Genomic DNA, 19,181 nt, shown 5'->3' with positions numbered 1-19,181 from the left:
TTCAGTGAAAAGCTACAGAGATTTTAAAATCAAGTATAATCTCTCTCCACTTTGCTTAGAGCAGTTCTAGGCTGGAGGGACTTTGACCATGCAGAGAGGTTGCTAAAATCATTTCTTTACAAAGAAACTCGTTGTCATGGTTATATTTCCTTCAGTTTCCATAACAACAGAATGAGCAAAACCTTAGAATTAAAAACGAAAGCTAGAACTCAGCCCTTTCCTTCTCTGTCTGTCCTTTCCTGTAAATTTACTAATCTCTATGATATCATATTTGACTGGCTGGACACTTAGATTTGGGAAGAGTATTCATAGTGCCACCCTTAAGATGGGACAGATATGGCTATTGAGTCAGAATTTTCTGGCTAAAACTCTAAAATTTTATAGGGTGTTCCTCAGGACCCCAATGCCCTCTTAAGGATCGCCCTTTTTTTGTGGTACAACCAGAGGAGTAATTTAGAGGTGACTTTCCAGCTTTAGAGACAGCTGTCTTCGTAAGAATCTCCTCTCCTAACTCCAGATAAAGGAAGAATGCTGCTTTTCTTTGGACTGTCCCTGTGCTAGAGATGTGGCTTTTCATTCTTAAGTGTGCATATTTAGAGCTGGGTTGTGACACTTTTGTGGAATCTGAGAGGTAGATTCTTTTTTTTAAGATTTTATTTATTTGAAGGGCGCCTGAGTGGCTCAGTCAGTTAAGTGTCTGCCTTCGGCACAGGTCATGATCCCGGGGACTTGGGATCGAGCCCTGAGTTGGGCTCCCTGCTCAGTGGGGAGACTGCTTCTCCATCTCCCTGTGCCCCTTTCCCCTGCTTTTGCCCTCTCTCTCTCTCAAGTAAAGATGATCTTTTTTTTTTTTTTTAAGATTTTATTTATTTATTTGACAGAGACAGACACAGTGAGAGTGAGAGAGGGAACACAAGCAGGGGGAGTGGGAGAGGGAGAGGCAGGCTTCCCGCGGAGCAGGGAGCCCGATGCGGGGCTCCATCCCAGGACCCTGGGATCGTGACCTGAGCCAAAGGTAGACGCTTAACAACCGAGCCACCCAGGCGCCGGTAGATTCTAACCTTAAGGTCTTTTCTGGCCACTGTTTTTATGATTCATCCTCCTCTTTCTCTCTGCTCCCAGATGATTGGGAGAATGTATTTATATAATATGGGAAGATGTGGGTGGTATCGTCTGTTTAATGATAGGTTATCATCATGTTGGACTCCAACTAAACTGACACTACCTGAGGAGCAATATTTTTATATACTTTAATTTACACATCTTGAGGAATACCATAAAATGACTTCACTACACGTTTGTTTTTCCCTCCCCAAGGTAGCATTTATTAAATATACGTGGAGGTGATTTTTGTCTTCTTCTTGTTCCAGTGTTCAAAACAAACAAAACCACTTTTTTCTTTCTTTCTCATTGAGAATCTGGTCTTACTAGCTGTGTCTACATTACTCTCTGTGCTCTCTCTTGCTGTGACCATCTGGGTCTTTTAGAGAATATAACGTTTACACTTTTCTACTCTTAAAGGAAACTGGTGGTGACAAAAGAGAAGGAGAAGAAAGTGGGACTGTATACGATCTATGTGAATCCTGCCAATACCCACCAGTTTGCAGTGGGTGGACGAGATCAGTTTGTAAGGTGAGTCTGGCTCTTTTGTGTCTTTGAGAGTTTGAGACTGATGCATTGGGTACCACCAGCTATCCTTTGTGGAACAGTGTGAACGGCCTTGGAATCCATTAACCACCATCCTGAATTTTTTTACCATCTTCCAAAGAGTTTAAGCTTCTGAGCATTCTGTTCCCTGATGTAACAATAACAATCCCTGAGGGATAGCTTAACTTATTACAGAGATTGTCAAGTTTTTTTTTTATTTATTTAAGATTTTATTTATTTGAGAGACAGAACGAGAGAGAGAGAGCATGGGGCAGGGGAGGGGGCAGAGGGAGAAGCAGACTTCCTACTGAGCAAGGAGCCCCACGCCGGGCTCGATCCCAGGACCCTGGGATCATGACCTGAGCTGAAGGCAGATGCTTAACTGACTGAGCCACCAGACACCTGAGATTGTCACGTTTTAAAGAAGTTTGATGAATTGTGACCAAGGTCCCCACATAGCAGCTGAGACATAAATCCAGGTTTACTAGCAACTGGTGTATTAGTAAATATTTTCCACCATTTTTCATATATAAATTAATGTGTACTAGAAATTTTGAATGCTGGTTTCAGATACAGAAATGATTTGAGTGGGAGTACTCAGTGTGAACTCTTGAGTTTTTGACTCCCACTGTCATGAACCAGTTTTCTTTCTCTGTAGTGATATCTTTGTTACTGTGAACATTTGTTGTAACACTGGCTAGTGAGGCATATCCTAAGGAAAACAGGAGTTGGGAGGTTCAGTCCCCCTGTGTATCACTTAGTTTCCTTCTGGCCCTTAGTCACAAACTGTATCCCCTCCCTACCCAGGTGGCCTATTTGAGCTCTGTTTCTGTGATTATACCATCCCCCTTTGCTGAGGGATCATCAGTTTGAAAAGGAGGAGGGAGAGCATCACTAGAAAAATGAATGACTTTTTGCTTTCCTGATGGGGGGTGAAAAGCATTATCTTCCTTTTAAAATAAGAGTGCATTTTTATAATTGTATTCTGAAATTAATTTCACTGATAAGTATCATGGGGATAGAGTAAGTTTTTAGAAATACATGAGAGATGACCTTCCCTTGTTCAAGAATCCTGCCACAAGAGAATTAGACAACTTTGCGCCTGTTTCCTGTTTCCCTTGCTTTCCAAATTCCTATCGTTTATTTACCCAATGGCAAATGTGTAGTAGTAGTTTTTTTGTTTTTTGTTTTTTTTAATAAGAAGCTGTTGATCAAAAAGGGTTGTAGTTGTCAGGTGCTGCCTCCTCCAAATAGAGCATTTCCTGAAATTCCTAGTTTGGATTTCCTCCTCAGAGCTCTGGATTGCTTGAAAAGTCTATTTCTGTAGATAATTCACCCACTAGGTCCTTGATGTTTGGAGGAGACTAGAGCAGTGGGCTTTATCTTGAACTGCAGTTGATAACGCCTTAATCCAAAGCTGATACCTTGGCCAGGGTTAGACTGAGGCTGGAAGTCAGTTTTAACATTTTAGCACACAGAAGAATACTTAGATATTCTGTCTCTTATCAGCTTAATATCCTCTATCTCTTTGTACGTTGCAGATTTTCAGCAGATGTAAGCTATTCACTTGGCATGTGTAGATTTTGAGGCACACTGACCCTGTGCAAGCAGATGGCCCTTTGAGCACCCCAGATCTTCTCTGACATTAGGCTCATTCAGTTTCTCTGGCATCTCTTCAATTCAGCCAGTTGAGTGTTTTGGGATTTCCCCTTTCTGATTATTTCTTTGAAAGAACCTAAAGAGCTCGCCTTCCAGTACAAATTTGAAAATATTTTTGGTGAATATTTTATATCATAGTACCATTAGCTTTCATTCCTAGCCTGAAGGAATTCCTTCAAGGGAATATAGAGAAATTGCTTACTCATCCTTAAGGCCTTTGCATCATGAATACTGAATTTTGGTTTAGTATTGTGAAGAAGCATTTAAAGGAAGCTTAGAGAGACTTGCTTTTTGGCCTATAACCAAAAAAAGGGGTGGGGGGAAGAAAGGAGAAAGTAGGCAAGTAGAGGTGCTGGAGGTGTGGGTGCCTACTACTAAATCCTGTCTGGGTTGGTTTACGAATTGACAGGAGTGAAGAAAAGGAGAATGTATCATATGAATGAATCCTGTGGTGGTTGGTTGACATGTAAATTTATCGGTAAAGGATTTGATATAGGCCCCGGCTCATAAATACTCAATAAATAGTCCCTTTGCTTTTCTGTCCTTAGGCTGATATCAGCAACACTGAGAGAATGCTAGATGAAGGGCAGGTGGGGTGGTGGGGGGAGAAGAGGTGAGGAGGGAAGAGAGAGGCTTAAGGTAACAAGCTAGTGCAATACCTGGAGGCCTGTGGAGATGCCATAAGGGTGTTGAGACAGTGCTAAAACCACTCTTTATTTGATTTAAAATGTGTGAAGGGCTTAGGAAGAATCAATATGGTGAAGATGTCAACTTCTTCCCAACTTGATCTGTTGATTCAGTGCAATTCCAATAAAAATCCCAGCAAGTTATTTTATGGATATTGATAAACTGATTTTAAAGTTTATATAGAGAGACAGGAGGTCCGTAAAAGCCAACACAGTATCGAAGGGGAAGAACAAAGTTGGCAGACTGATACTACCCAACTTCAAGACTTCCCGTAAAGCTACAGTCATGGAGATGGTGTGGTATTGGCAGAAGAATAGACGAATAGATGAGTGGAACAGAATAGAGAGCCCTAAACAGACACATGTAAATATAGTCAGCTTATCTTTCACAAAGGTATAAAGGCAATACAGTGGAGCAGAGGTAATCTTTTCAACAAATGGTGCTGGAACAGCTGGGCATCCACATGTGAAAGGAATCTAGACAGACCTTATACCCTTTACTAAAACTAACGCAGATGGTCACAGACCTAAAAGTAAAACCCCAAACAATAAAACCTCTAGAAGATCACATAGGAGAAAACCTGGATGACCTTGGGTATGGTGATGCCTTTTTATTTTTTATTTAATAAATTTTTATTTGCCAAAATGTACAGTTGGTGGGCTGCGTTCATGCATCTTTACTAGCAGCTAGGTCATCTCTACCCTTGGTGTTTCTGGTGTAAGTTATTTGAGCTCTGTGCTTTGAAACTGGTTTAATAAGTACTTCACTAAGGAGCTCCTGAAGGGCTTCCCTGGCCAGAGGACCTCAAATCTTCAGTCTCTCAGAGACAACAGCTAGAGTTACAAGCTTATAGTTGGGAACTTCCTTATAGAGTTAGTCTTACGTCGCTTTGTCAAACAAGACCAGGTTACTGAGTTTGTCCCACACTTTGCCTTTGGACCACTTCTTTTTGGCCTTGCTCCCAGATTTGTTCACTGGGTCTTTGTCTTTTTTGGCCGACTTTCCAGCATCTTTCTTCTTGTTGTCCTTGGGAGGCATTACGAAGCTCGGAGAGCAGCAGCCACACCTGCTCAGATGTTGAATCAAAAGTGGTGATGCCTTCTTAGATACAGTAACAAAGACATGATTTGTGAAATAGTTGATAAGGTACACTTCGTTAAAATGAAAAACTTGTGCTCTGTGAAAGACACTGTCCGAATTAGAAGACAAACCACAGGTTGGGATTAAATATTTGCAAAAGACATATCTGATATAAGACTGTTATTTAAAATATATGAAGAACTCTTAAAACTCAAGAAAACAGCCCGATTAAAATTTGGGTCAGAGACTTAGCAGACACCTCACGGAAGAGGGTATATAGATCGCAAATAAATATATAAAAAGATGTTCCACGCCCTGTGTCATCAGGATAATGCATATTCAACAACGAGATACTGTCCGGAGCACGGACAACATCAAATGCTGGCAGGTATGTGGAGCCACAGGAAGTCTCATTTACTGCTGCTGGGGATGCAAAATGGTACAGCCACACTGGAAGATAGTTTGGTCGTTTCACACAAAACTAAACATGCTATTACCATATGATGTAGCAGTCATGCTCCTTGGTATTTACCCAGTGGAGCTGAGAATTTATGCCCACGCAGACAAGACACGTGTACACGGATGTGTGTAGCAGCTTTATTCATTGTTACCAAAACTTAGAAACAACTAAAGTGTCCCCGAGTAGGTGAATGGATAAACTGATACATCCAGGTGATGGAATAGGATTCAGTGTTAAAGAAGAAATGAGCTATCAAGACCTGAGAAGACATAGAGGAACATGAAATGCATATTATTAAGTTAAAAAGCCAAAGGCTGTATACTATATGATTCCGATTATATGGCATTCAGGAAAAGGCAAAAAACTGTGGACACAAATACTATTGGCTGTCAAGGGTGGGGTCGGGGGAGAGAGGAATAGGCAGAGCACAGAGGATTTTTAGGGCAATGAAAATGCTCTGTATGGTATCATAATGATGGATCTATGTCATACATTTGTCCAAACCTGTAGAAAGTACAACATCAAGAGCAAACGTTCAGGTGAACTGTGGACTTTGTAGCAATGTGTCAGTGTAGGTTCATCCTTGGTAAAAGCAAACAAAAACCATTCTGGGGGAGTGGTGTTGATAGTGGTTGAGGTTATGCTTGTGTCCGGGCAGAAAGTGTATGGGAAATCTCTGCCACCCCCTCGATTTTATTATAAACCTAAAACTGCTCGAAAAAATAAAGTCTCTGATGTTTAAAAAAAAAAAATTTTTTTTAAGGTTTTATTTATTTATTTGACAGGGAGAGAGACAGCGAGAGAGTGAACACACAAGCAGGGGGAGTGGGAGAAGGAGAAGCAGGCTTCCCGCTGAGCAGGGAGCCCGATGCGGGGCTGGATCCCAGGACCCTGAGATCATGACCTGAGCTGAAGGCAGACGCTCAATGACTGAGCCACCCAGATGCCCCCCTCCCCCCCCAAATTTTTTTAGATGTCAAGGTCCTGTCCTATGCTCAGAAAATAGGGGAAAAAATCATATTCATCTTTGTATCAGCACTGTCCAGCCCAGGAGCTGGCCACCTATACTGCCTGTTTTGTTTGTTTTGTTTTTAAGATTTTATCTATTTGAGAGAGAAAGAGAGAGAGTGCAGGAGCCAGGGGAGGGGTCAGGGGAGAGGACACGCAGACTCCCGGCTGAGCAGGGAGCCTGATGCTGGGCTCCATCCTAGGACCCTGAGATCATGATCTAAGCCAAAGTCAGATGCTTAACTGAGCCATGCAGATATCCCTGCACTGCCTGTTTTTTTATAAATAAAGTTTTATTGGAACACAGCCATGGTCATTCATTTATATATTATCCAAGACTGCTTTCATGCTACTATGGCAGACTTCGGTAGTTGTGACAGGGACCACATGGCCTGCCAGCTTAGGATATTTAGTATCTTGCCATTTAAGATCAAGCTTGCCAACCCCTAGTCTAGTGTCCTATCTAGAATATATTAGGTTCTTCTTAAATAATTACGGAAGAAAGGGGAAAGAAGGTAAGGATTTGCTCATAAAGAGGAAGGGCAGAGAGCCTTAGATACTGACGAACACTGAGTGGTCCATACACCAAAAATATTGAATACTTAAATATGTTTTACTAATTTGCTGACTTAAAAAGTTTATGATGGCTTAGTGACATTTAAGAGCTGTTGATTTAGACTTTGTTTAGAGGAAAAACATCAGATTATCAGATGCTGTGTTTGCTGAGGAGGAGTAATTGGCAGTGTACAGCAGTCTCCTGTTTGTCTTTTCTTTTTTGGGGGTTTATTTAGTAAAGATTTCCAGATAATTCTCTTAATGCAGGATATTAAGCAAGAAATGGTGGAGAATACAAACATGTATTGATTCATTCATCTATTCAACCAGCGTTTACTGAGCATCTCCTGTGCTAGACACACACTTGACTAGACAGACTTTGCCTTTAAGGAGCGTTTTGGAGAAACACGTATATTAAGGTTTGAAAATATTAGGAAAATGCCCAGGATTACTCACTCAGCAGCAGACTGCTAAGTAGCAGAGTTAGTATTTGAACTCAGATCAGACTCCTTAAACATGGGAGAAACCATTTCTCCATGCTGTTCTTTCTCACAGAGGAAATACTCAAAATGAATGGGAAATGAGTATTTCAGGTAGAGGGGCCGGTGTGTGTAGAGGTAGAAACCCACGCTGTGACATGGTGTGTTCAAGGAAGCCTTGCTTTTTTGTTTTGTTTGTTCTTATATCATGGATAGGATCTTTGAGAAGAGATGGAGAGTCCTACTAAGGAGTTTGGACTTTATTTAGTAGAAAATACAGAATCACTGAAGAGATTTTAAGCAGAGAATTTACATAAAATGTTGCATTTTAGAATAATTCTGGGGACAGCATGAGCAAGGAAGTCAGTTAGAAGGATACTACAAATAATCTAGGCAAAACCTCCCTCTAGGTTATAGTTTGCCTATGTAGAGTCAGAGGAGAACTTCAGACCAAACCTCTGGGAAATATCAGCATTGAAGAGCTAAAGACAGACAAGCTCATGAACACCATGAAGGGGTGGTTGACCATCAAGGAAGGCAGCGGTTTTAGGGAAGGCGTAGTGAACGATGTCAAGAGAGAGAGAGGCCTGAAGAGTAGACTGTGGGTGGAGGCTGTCAGGCCACTGGTGGCTTGAGCCAGGGAAGTCTCACGGGTGGGTTGAGGGCCAAAGCTAGATTGGAATGGATTGAGAAGGGAACTGGAAATGAGGAAGTGAAAACACTGAATGCAGATTGCTCTTTTTAGTAATTTGACTACGAGAAGGAAGGACAGAAAAAGCAGTAGTGGAAGTCGGCAGAGGGGGGTTTAGGAAATGGGCAGACAGGCACGAGCAAGAGGTTGAGGACTCACGGAAAGAGGTCCTCGGAGGAGTGGAAAGAGCAGCTATGGGGAGGAAGCACGCAGGCGGTGGCTTGTTGCTCCGGTGTGTCCAGCACCTGGCAGAATACCCGGGTGATGACATCTGTCCTAGGTGTAGGAAGGAATGGTCAGAGTTTGGATCGCAGAGATGAGGAAAGGGGACACAGGTTGGATGGGAATAAAGGCAGGAGAGAAGAAATCTTGAGGAGATCCTGGCAGGGGTTTGTAATCGTCGCTGTGAGGAGCGAAAGGGAGACTGGGCCAAGTCAGAGGCCGAGACAGGCTTGAAGACCCACGGACTTCTAGGAGCGGGGCCTCTGTAGCAGTAAAGGTTGCTGGGGAATTTTCAGTAGAACTAAGTAGTAAGCGATTCAAAGCTGAGAGGAGAGAGAAACCCTTTCAGGTTAATGTGATTTAGGATTACCGCTTGAACTGGAGAGTGTCTGGATAAGAGTCAGGATTCAGAAAGGGCTGGGAGAAGGAGGGCCTTCAGGGAAGAGTGGGAGCCAGAATCTTAGTGGGGTGATGTCCTTTATCTGTCCTGACATCCAGCTGACTGCTGTTCTTGCCACTACTTTGCAGTTCAAGGGGTCAGTTTGTTAAGTTGTTGTTTTGGTTTGTTTTAAGATTTTATTTATTTATTTGACAGAGAGAGAGAACACAAGTAGGAGGAGTGGGAGAGGGACAAGCAGGCTCCCCGCTGAGCAGGGAGCCCGATGTGGGACCCAGTCCCAGGACCCCGGGATCATGACCTGAGCTGGGGACAGATGCTTAACCACTGAGCCACCCAGATGCCCCGTTTGTAAGTTTTAACATTTTGTTGTTTCTTCCATTATAGGATTTACGACCAGAGGAAAATTGATGAGAACGAGAACAATGGAGTGCTCAAGAAATTCTGTCCTCATCACCTGGTAAGATTCATGAGGGGCCAGTGGTTCCCAGCTTTCCTAACTCAACTCCAAGGCTGCCCCCGAAGTTGTTGGCCTGGTGGGAGGAGCTTGGACTTTCGAGTCAGTTCCCTGGATTTGAATCCCGGCTCCACCACTTACCAGCTTTGTGATCTTGGGCAGTCACTTCGCCTCTGTTAGCCTAGGTTTTCTTATTGACAGAGCGTAGAGAGGTCAAGATCATTGCCTTGCCCGTGGTGGTAGGGCCGAAGGAGATAAGAGTGTATGTCACATGGCTAGCACGCAGAAAAGCAGCAGAAAGCCCTCTCCCCTGAGGTGGCCACGTTTCACTGGTTGTACTCCTGCCTCTGTCTCTCTCTCTTTCTCTCTCTCTCTCTCTCTCACTCTCACTCTCTGGGAGAAGATAGCGGGGAGTTTGAAGGAAAACCTGTTTCCTGAAGGTGGTGAACAAGTGGGGGGGTGGGGCATCAGTCAGTATCTGCTCCTTATTGCAGGTGAACAGTGAGTCCAAAGCAAACATCACCTGTCTTGTGTACAGCCACGACGGCACAGGTACGTGAGCAGGGCCCAGCTCCCAGGCTGGCACGCCCCCTCTGTCTGGGGAGCTGCTGAGCCCGCGAGGCACGCGCCCTCCAGCGCTCACCGCTGTGCTCTAGCTCCAAGCGGAGCAGCTGGGGAGTAGTTGCTGACGGTGAGCACAGAGCGGGAGGACGTAGCAGATGACCCTTGGAGATGCCAGGTGCCACTTACAGAATGCTGCAGATGAGGTTTGGCAGTGCCTGCCCCGAAGCCCAGGCTCCTTGCCTGAGCAGGTGCTTATGCCTTTGGCTCACTCTTGAGTTGACGGGTATGATCTTCCTGAGCATTCTGCTACCCCTGGGTCGGCAGTGTGTTCTTAGTCTACCCTGGACACCCGATCTGCCTGCAGCTCCAGCTGAGTGAGATGGGTGCTCTACCTGGGTATTCGGAGGGGGCACTACTGGCAAGAAGCTGCACCCCAGCCCCCAGCTCCTGGTCCCGGCTCTTTTTCAGCCTTTGCCTTCACTGCTGTGTGCTTGTTCTTGGCAGAGCTCCTGGCCAGCTACAATGACGAAGACATTTACCTCTTCAACTCCTCTCACAGCGATGGGGCCCAGTATGTGAAGCGGTATAAAGGCCACAGGAATAATGCCACAGGTGAGCCGGTCTCTCTAGTTGCTGTCTGTTGGCTTAGGGAACGGCAGGATTTCATTCAGGCTGTGCAGATCAGAACTACCTAAAGGACAGGGCAGCCTGTCAGGGCGGTGAGAGGCCGTCCCTCCTTGGGCTGGAGCTTTCACAGGCCTGCTGTGCTCAAGCACAGGGCACCCGGAGCCTCTCTCACCACGGCGATGTGGCCTCGTTTGGGCATAAGGAGACTTGAATGACTGTGTTTTTCTTAAGATTTCAGGTAACTTCAGGCTTAGCGGGCTTGTTAGGGAGTCTGGGAAAGCCCTCCTCGGTCTGGGGTACTGAATTGCCTGAAAGTGGGGGTGGGGGTGGGGGGGTAAGCTGCTAGCTCTAGGGCGGAGGAGGCAACAGTTCTTTTGAGTGAGGCAGAGGAGGAGGTGTGGTGTCAGCGCCTCCTGCCCCCCAGTTGTCGGCGAAGATTGGCCGTGTTCTGGGTGTGGTTCCTGCGCTTGGCTGCACTGCGGAGTCACCTGCTGATCTTTAAAGGCTGGCTTCTACCCCCAGACATTCTGATTTAATTGGCATGGGGTATGGCTTGATAGAGGGCTTTTAAAAGCTCCCTGTGTGACTCTAATGTACAGAAAAGTTGGGGTGGTCACTGCTCTTGGTCGTCAACACTGCTCCTAACAGGTCTCTGTCATAATTTTGACTTGGAGAGAGCAGTGATTTGTCCTTTTTCCTCTGAGCTGGTGAGGTGAGTGGGAGAACCGGTGCTTGGAACTTAGTCCAGAGGCGGACAGAAGCTGAGTGCAGCCCCGTGACGGCCGTGGGACTGCACAGAGTCGCTGGGACACCCAGCTTCTCTTAGTAATTCCAGGGGGTGGAGCCGTGTCATTCAGAGTCTTGGTAGCAAGCACGGTTCAGATGCTCCTGACAGGTAGTTGTGGCCTAGACCTCCTGCATTCTCGGGCCAGCTGACGGATGGCCCAGGAAGCAGACAAGGTGGTACTAAGGGAGTACACCCAGGGTGATCCTCGGGTGTAGCACAGGGCTGCCTAGGAGTGGGCAGAGCTGGGGTGGTTCAGGCTGGGGCTAGGAAGGCATTACTGCGGCCGGAAGTGCTCCCCAGGGCAGAGACCAGTGAGACTGAGGCTGCTGCCCAGGGACTACAGCCCCTCGGCCCCGTGGAGCTCTTCGGGGGCCTAGAAACAGTCTCTGGGACTGGCGTGATTCTTGGTCTGTTATATACACACAGTCCCTTGATTTGTTTTGTGAAAATGAAAGGAATTCTTTGGCTCTTTGCTGACTTAGAGTTTGTGAATAACTAAAGTCCCTATAAGGTAAATATATACAGGCCCGATGCCAACTCTCATGTGGTCTCTTCCCTCATTTATCATTTCAGTAAAAGGCGTCAATTTCTACGGCCCCAAGAGTGAGTTTGTGGTGAGCGGCAGTGACTGCGGGCACATCTTCCTCTGGGAGAAGGCATCCTGCCAGGTCGTTCAGTTCATGGAGGGGGACAAGGGAGGCGTGGTGAGTACGCTGCGCTCTCGCCAGGAAGGTAGGTGCGAGCAGGGCCACAGAGTCCTCGCACCAGGGCAGCAGCACGGTGCCGCGTCTCCGAGGCCTAGCCGGGACAGTAATGGTGGTAGAGTCTGGGGCTGCTGAGGCTTGGGTGGAATCCTGGCTTCCTTTTTCTGTCATCTGCCTCTGTAAGGCATGGTTTAGTGAGGAGAGAAAAGGATCTTAGGGAAGAACCTCTGGCCTGAATGAGGGATCTCTAGGCAGGCACCTTTTCTAAAAGAAAAGCATTGGAGTTGAGGGTGCTCCATCCTGCAGTGTGCCAGAGAGGCCTCCGCTCCGTGCCTTGCACCTCATCCCGTAGGGTAGCCAGGTAGTGATCGTGTCGAGATCCTGGGTCAGCGGATACAGGCTGGAAGGAGCTGATAGGGACAGAGCAAACATGGCAAAATATTTTAATATTTATTTATTTTTAAATAATGACTGAGCAGCCTGCTATGCAGGCTGTGGGCCTATCATAGACTGCCTGCACAGAGGCAGGGCCAGAAAGAAGCCTGAGGATCCTGAGTTGGGGAGTGAAGCTTGGTCAGCTTCTGCAGTGCATCTAGCTAACCGTAAATGTTTTTCTTTTTTGAGACCCAGAGTTAGGAAGGCAGTTGAGTGGGTTCCTGTTGTAAGGCTTTTGGATTGCAGAAGATCTGAAAGGCAGTGTGGGAGACTGCCTTGTACCGATTTCCTTAGGCAGTCTGGTGAAGGGCCCCTAAGGAGTGGCTGAGACAGCTTGGTTTCTCTTCAGTTTCATTCCTTCTAAACTTCGGGGGTTTGCAGAGAGTCCAGCCATCTCTTCATGAGGCTCATCCTGAGAGTGCTGGTGGAATTTTAAAATGGTTCCCTGCAATCAGGCTTCCTTTCCTTGTGTGTTTCTTGTCCTAGTGTGAAGTTATTTCAGACTTTTTTCTGATTTTGTCTAAATTTTGGGGACTTGGGGCCACTACAGATCCAAGGCTTCTACGGCCTGAACGAGAGGGCTCCGGAGCTTGAAGGTGTGTCTCACTGTTGCCTGCTTCATGTCCTACTCTCCCATAGGTCCTCTTCTGTCATCTGCAGTGAACAAACTAAAACACTGGAGTCTTCATGAGAATTCTGCAGTAGGCGTATAGTCAAAAGAAAGTCAGAAGGGGCCAGTGAATCCTTTCTAGATCATAAACTGTCTTGCGTTCTGTTCCAGAGAGACGCAGGGCTGAATGCCCTCCCCCAGGCCAGCGGCTTGTCCATTCTCCCAGACCACTCTGCAGGCCAGTTTGCTTTCACCTCAGCCAGAATCAGGGTCTGGTGATGCATCTAGGTGCTCAGGTGGGGAGGGCACCTGCTTGGGATGGGTGGGCCCCAAGCCTGGAGTGAGTGGTCACAAGAGTGAGAGACTAGAACAAGAGATAGACTGTACCTTGTAACAAGGTTCCCAGCTTGTGCTTGCCCCTGTATGAGCTTGATGATCTGTGTGTCCCCACTTGGCTCCTCTGTTGTTTGGTCCTAACTTCCCCTGCAGTGGGTCAACCAGGCACCAGCCGCAAGAGCAGATTCAGAGCAGCTCATCATACAGTAGAATATTAGAACCAGAAGGCATCTTAGAAATTCTCATCTGCCTTGCCTAGGTCTCTCGACTCTAGCTTTGGCTCAAACTCTAGTCCTTTCTTTGTTCCCATTCAGGGACAGGGGTGGGGGGATGATGTCAGAGGACAGTCCTTAGTCTCCCAAAGCACTTCGCTGCCCCTTCCCATCCCTGTGTCCCTCAGGCCAGTCCTCTTAAGGCTGGAGCTCTTGGCTCTGCTCACGCTTGTTACTGACAGGGTAAGTCCTGGCGTTCAGACCTGGCCCAGAAGCTCTCTGTCTGCTCCCCCGGCGGGCTCCAACCCAGGTACTGTGTGCTTCTGACTCTTAACTCCTCTTTCCCTTGGCTTTGCCCTTAATCCTAAGTCCCAAGGAATTTCTCCTCTGTGCTTTCTGATTTTACTGACGTGCTCAAGCAGAGCTAGGTCAGAGTAGAGGGGTTAGCAAAGGCTTATCAGGAGGTGGATGGATGAGTTCAGGTTTGTATGTGTAAGTTGTCACGTATCTTTTGATCATATTCTCAGGCAGTGGAGTTCCTGTCTAGTGCCTGCTCGTGCTGCAGGTGCCGGAAACTTCCACACTGCCTAAGAGAGCCCCAGGGTAAGCTTTGCGAGTGAGAAAAGGAGAAGAGAAATGGGGTTTCTGCTTTATTCTTAGGCTCAGGCTTTAGCTTCAGTCTTTTCTGGAGCATTTTTATTTAGTTATAAAGTGGAAGAACAGAGAAGATTGGAAGTCTGTGGGTCAGTTTTATTTTCCATGCTGGCCCCAGTTTCCTCTCAGCTGCTCCCCCTGCGTGTGCAGGCCAGGCAGAGGAGGCTGGTCCGGAGAGAAGTAAAAGATAAAAGAGGCTTTTTGCCAGGGGTTGTTTTCTTGGCCTACAGGGCAGCTGCAAGGCGGGATGGGATGGGATGGGGGGGAGCGGCTAGGACCACACCCTCTTCCTTCCGGGTGCTTTTCCTATCTATTCCTCATCTGACTAAAAGCCCGAAGAAAATGCTTTATTAGCAGCTAGATCTGGGACCAGCTCTTCCAGTGGCCACGGGAGCTGCCTGCCTTGCCCTGCCCTGCCCCTGCCCTACCCTGTCCTGCCCTACCATTTGGAAGGCTGATGTTTCCAAGTCAGACAGCAGGGGGCATGAGTGCCTCCAGACAGAAGGAAGCTGCCTAAGCCGGAAGGCGTGCCTGTCTGCGGGAGAACCTTTCTCTTGCTCAGTGACTCTACCCAGAGGTGGCTGATATGGACACCGTGGGTGGCCCCAGAAGCTATCGCCCTACACTGTGCCACCCTTTAGCTGAGCCTGTTGGGCTTTCGGGGCAGACAGCAGGGTGCTGCACCCTGGGGCGCGCAGAGTTCGCAAGCATACCTGAGCCTCCGCTACCTCCTCGCTCCCCAGCTCCGCCTCTTCCCAGCCTGTGCCTCCCTCCAGTTCGAGTCCGCAGCGCCAAGGGAATGTAATTGTCCCTGGGCTCTCTTCTGGGGGTTCAGTGGCAGCTGTTGCTTTCTTCATTTTTAAAAATTTATTTGCCATTTGGTGAAAGCCACAGAGAGGTTTTTTTTTGTTTTGTTTTGTTTTTTTGTTTTTGTTTTTTTTCCCCAGCCTTGGGCAAGTTGGAGCTGTGGAATCCGGAGTGGATGAGGTCATCCGGACCTCACTGCCTTTTTGTGAAGCCAGCAGTAAGCTTGGCCAGTCACCCGCCCACCCCTAGGGCTGTGTCTAGGGTGAGGCCACCCCTACCTATACTTAGGAAATGAGAGATGGGCCTGGTCTTATACCCAGTCTGTGTCCAGTGTTTCTTCCACCCCCAGGGCCCTTGGCCTACGCTCATGATGGTTGGGCCTGCCTTCCCAGCAGCTGCCTCAGCTCTGATTGAGGACTATGTTTGGCTCAAGGTGAGTAGTGGTTTTTTAAGCCTTATTCCCATACACCCCTGAGCTTGTGCTTTCCTTTCTTCCTGACCAGGTAAACTGTCTCGAGCCCCACCCTCACCTGCCTGTGCTGGCAACCAGTGGCCTCGACCATGATGTCAAGATCTGGGCACCCACAGCTGAAACTTCCACCGAGCTCACAGGGCTGAAGGACGTGAGTAGCTGACTGCAGAAGTTCATGTTACATTTTGAGTCTTCGTTGTCACGGGAAGGAATAGCCGCAAGCCCAGTTCTTTAAAGGCGCTGCTCTAACACCGTCCCCCCTCCACCCCCCTGCCATTGCCGTGACTGCCGCTCGGGGAGTAGTCCCAGCGCGGGGGTTCGGGTGCAGCGGCGGAGTGCCTGTAGTTCACGGTGGAGTGGGGGTGCAATGTCTTGAGGAAGAATCATTCTAGTATATGTGCTGCCGAAGCAAGCACGAGGAAGACTCATTCTATTTTAGAGCTTCGCAGGCTTCTCCGTGGATAAACCTGGCTTGGTGTAATCTAGCTGCCCTTCAGGTTAACAGTTCCTAAAAGAAGTTTTCATTGGGATAGAATGCCAGTCTTTTCTGATCACGGTCCAGGGTTCCTGTTCGTTACCCACCCCACCCCCACCCCCACAACCCTGTTTGGTTCCAGGTGATAAAGAAGAACAAACGGGAGCGGGATGAAGATAGCTTGCACCACACCGACCTGTTTGATAGTCACATGCTCTGGTTCCTCATGCATCACCTGAGACAGAGACGCCACCACCGGGTAAGCTGACGTAGAAGGTGAGCCCCCAAGGGCAGTGCCACCCTCGAGGGTGAAACGTTCCAGTGCACACTTCCTCGCCACTTTAAAAAGAGATCGGGTGGTTTTGATGGGGTGTCCGATCCATTGTCTTCCATCCCCATCAGAGCCCTGATGTAGCCTTGGAAGAACCGTCGGGCAAAATGGGCGGTGTCTGCTTTCTGTTCCCCATCGCCACGCATGAGAGTGCTGTCTTCATAAACGAAGGCAGAGGCATGAGGGTGGGGAAGGAGTTGAGAAGAAATAGGGTGACCTTTTTTTCCTTGTGCCAGAAGAGGCCTAGGGCAGGGGTTAGCAAACTGGCAGTTGGCATGCTGCCTGCTTTTTGCAAATAAAGTTTTATTGGAATATAACCATACTCATTCATTTATGGGGTCTGTGGCTGCTTTCATTCCGCAGCAGCAGAGTTGAATAGTCGCAACAGGGTTATGGCCTGTGACTCTAAAATAGTTATTATCCGGCCCTTTAAGAAAAATTCTGCTGCCCCTGGCCTAGAGCATCTGAATTAGAGTTAAGACCTAAAAGGCTTGTCCTCGTTTCAGGGAAATTACTAACAAGCCTTTCCCGTTCTACAGCGCTGGCGAGAACCTGGGGTTGGGGCCACAGACGCAGACTCCGATGAGTCTCCCAGCTCCTCAGACACATCGGACGAGGAGGAGGGCCCCGACCGGGTGCAGTGCATGCCGTCCTGAGGCCTCGTACCCAGGAGGGGCGGGCTGGGGCTGCCAACCCGATCCTGCCTGGACAGCCCTTTCCTGTCCCAGGCCCTTACATTCAGCAGACACGCACTTTGGACTTTTTGCTTTAGATAAAAAAGAAAGACATCCCAGGAGACAGACCAGAGCGGGAGCGAACCTGCGGAGTAGCTAAGAATGGGAGCCAAGCCCCGGGATGAGCTCCATGGAGAGGTGCACAGGGCTCAGCAGAAATGGCCTCTCCCCAAAGCCTTGTTTTTTGGGAGGGGGGAGCCTATTTTGTTAACTGGTTTGGGGTAGGGAATGGGGTTTCCTTTTCTTTAATCTCCCTTGTTTCTTGGGTGGGGGGGGTGGGGATAACTGGCTGTTCAGTACCAATGGGCCAGAGCGGGGGTGGTAGAAGTGCCACTCTCTCTTTGGTTTAGGTTTTTGGCCTTTTTCTTCTTTATTTTTTAAAAGTCTGTGACAGTTGCATTGGTTTTTTTTTTCCCCCCTGAACAACCCCAACCCAGGATCTTGTTTTTTCTGGGAAGTCCTTAGAGCCCCTAACCATCCCACACTCTTGACTTGCTTTCCCACCCGTTCATCCTTTGTATGCCCCACAGTGTTTCACACTTGATGATGTGTCCTTCACGCTCTTCTCTTAGTCCCATCACTCCTAACTAGGTCTGGTGAGGGAGGCTGGGGTGGGTGGGAGGAGGGGCAGAAGTGGAGGAAGAGTAGGAAGGATGTGTTACTTCTTCTGTTACTTTTAAAAAAAGTTGTTTGGTGGCAGCAATCTCCTTGCCCTGTCACTGTTAAGAGGCCTAATTTTATATCTATAAATATATTAAAAAGCAAGTCAAACTTGGATGTATCACGATAAAATTATTGCCAGTTTTAAATACCTATATATTCTCTATGACTCCAATAAAGGGACTGAAAGGAGAGAGTGGAAGTAATGATGTTGTGGTCCCACTGGGGTCAGCCCACCCTGTGTGTGTGGCCATTGGAGATCGGGGTAAACCCCTTCAGTTTCTGGAGGCTCAGGAACAGAAGGATCCTCAGTTCTGCCCTTCCCTGCCTCCTGCCGCGGTTTCGGGGTTGGGACAACAGGAAAATTCCTTTCAGTTCTTTGCCTCAGATCTCCTACCTCTCCTTCTGTCTTGTGGGGGTTCCCAGGATGGCTCTCCTAACCAGAGCCTGGCCCGTCTTTAAAACTTGACTGAACTCGGACTTCAGAAACGGTTCTGCCACTGCAGACTCTCTTTCCTCATACTGTATGTGACAGAGGACACGTTCACTCTTAGCATTAGCTGCTTGATTCTTTAAGCCACCCACCTCACCCCAGCCGCTCCCTTCTTAGTGGAAGAGTGTAGTAGAGAAAGCCCTCCTGGGTTGGCCATTAAAGCTTGTCCGCCCCTTGATATCTTACGATTGAGGGACACATCGTTTAAGGATAAAGATGGCTGGGCCTTGGACACCCGTCTCATCACTGGTCACGGATATGAAAGGCCTAGTTGAATTCTTGCCCTATTGCTTGTGCTGCTATTTCTTTGCACCCCCAACCAGGATTTTCTGCCCCCTGGGGCAGTCTGATTCTACTAGAACAGGCCAGGAAGGAAGGGAACAGAGAAAGGATGGAATTCCCAGACACTCCTTCCTGCTGGCCTTTTCCGTAGCAACTGTCAGACCAGATGTGAGCTGCTGCACGTCCCCCCTGAGGTAGGGGACGTGTGGTGACTGAGTGGTCTGCATTCCCACGGCTGGTGGGCTGACGGAGTGGCCTGAAACCCATGCACTCTGGAATTTGTTGTGTATTTTCTCTCAGTAAAGTTTTTTTTTTTTTTTTTCTTTCTGACTGCTGTTGTGTGTGTAATGTGTGGCCCATTTGTTCCTCATGGGCTAGTTCTGTTCATGCCAGCATAGGTGCCTGGCCCTGTCTTTACTGCAGTTTGGGGAGGTCTGGTCTGGGATAGCCGTGTGTGCAGGCGCAGGCTCCAGCTGGAGACTCCTGTATGTGGAGTCAGCCCCATAGCTCAGGGCCACTTAGGGGACTGGCGAAGGAAGGGCACCACGAGGACTGAATGTTCCCCTGGCCTCTGTTCTAGGCTGCAGTGAGGGTGTGGGGGTATTATTCACCCTCCCTTCCCAGTCAAAGGCTCCCAGAGCCTTCACAGAAATTCT

At 47.8% G+C, this 19,181-nt stretch overlaps 1 protein-coding gene and 1 pseudogene across 9 annotated transcripts in view; one reads left to right on the top strand and one right to left on the bottom strand.

Annotated features, from left to right (window-relative positions):
* The window catches only part of DCAF8 (DDB1 and CUL4 associated factor 8), a 40,297-nt gene extending 22,415 nt beyond the window's left edge, over window positions 1-17,882 (top strand). For all 9 annotated transcript variants that reach the window (XM_025860634.2, XM_025860628.2, XM_073888264.1 and 6 more), the window contains 8 exons: window positions 1,522-1,632; window positions 9,273-9,345; window positions 9,837-9,894; window positions 10,411-10,518; window positions 11,894-12,024; window positions 15,582-15,701; window positions 16,168-16,284; window positions 16,896-17,882. In XM_025860634.2, the coding sequence (XP_025716419.1) occupies window positions 1,522-1,632; window positions 9,273-9,345; window positions 9,837-9,894; window positions 10,411-10,518; window positions 11,894-12,024; window positions 15,582-15,701; window positions 16,168-16,284; window positions 16,896-17,012 (835 nt within the window). In that variant the 3' untranslated portion in view covers window positions 17,013-17,882. The remainder of the gene's footprint in view (window positions 1-1,521; window positions 1,633-9,272; window positions 9,346-9,836; window positions 9,895-10,410; window positions 10,519-11,893; window positions 12,025-15,581; window positions 15,702-16,167; window positions 16,285-16,895) is intronic.
* Window positions 4,521-5,031, bottom strand: LOC112814882 (small ribosomal subunit protein eS25 pseudogene; annotated as a pseudogene).
* Window positions 17,883-19,181: the final 1,299 nt, after the last annotated feature.

This window comes from Callorhinus ursinus, unplaced genomic scaffold, assembly GCF_003265705.2.
Source record: "Callorhinus ursinus isolate GAN/ISIS: 27379988/994484 unplaced genomic scaffold, GSC_fseal_2.0 scaffold88, whole genome shotgun sequence".
In the NCBI taxonomy this organism is placed as follows: Eukaryota; Metazoa; Chordata; class Mammalia; order Carnivora; family Otariidae; genus Callorhinus; species Callorhinus ursinus.
This window is presented reverse-complemented; position numbering and strand designations above follow the sequence as displayed.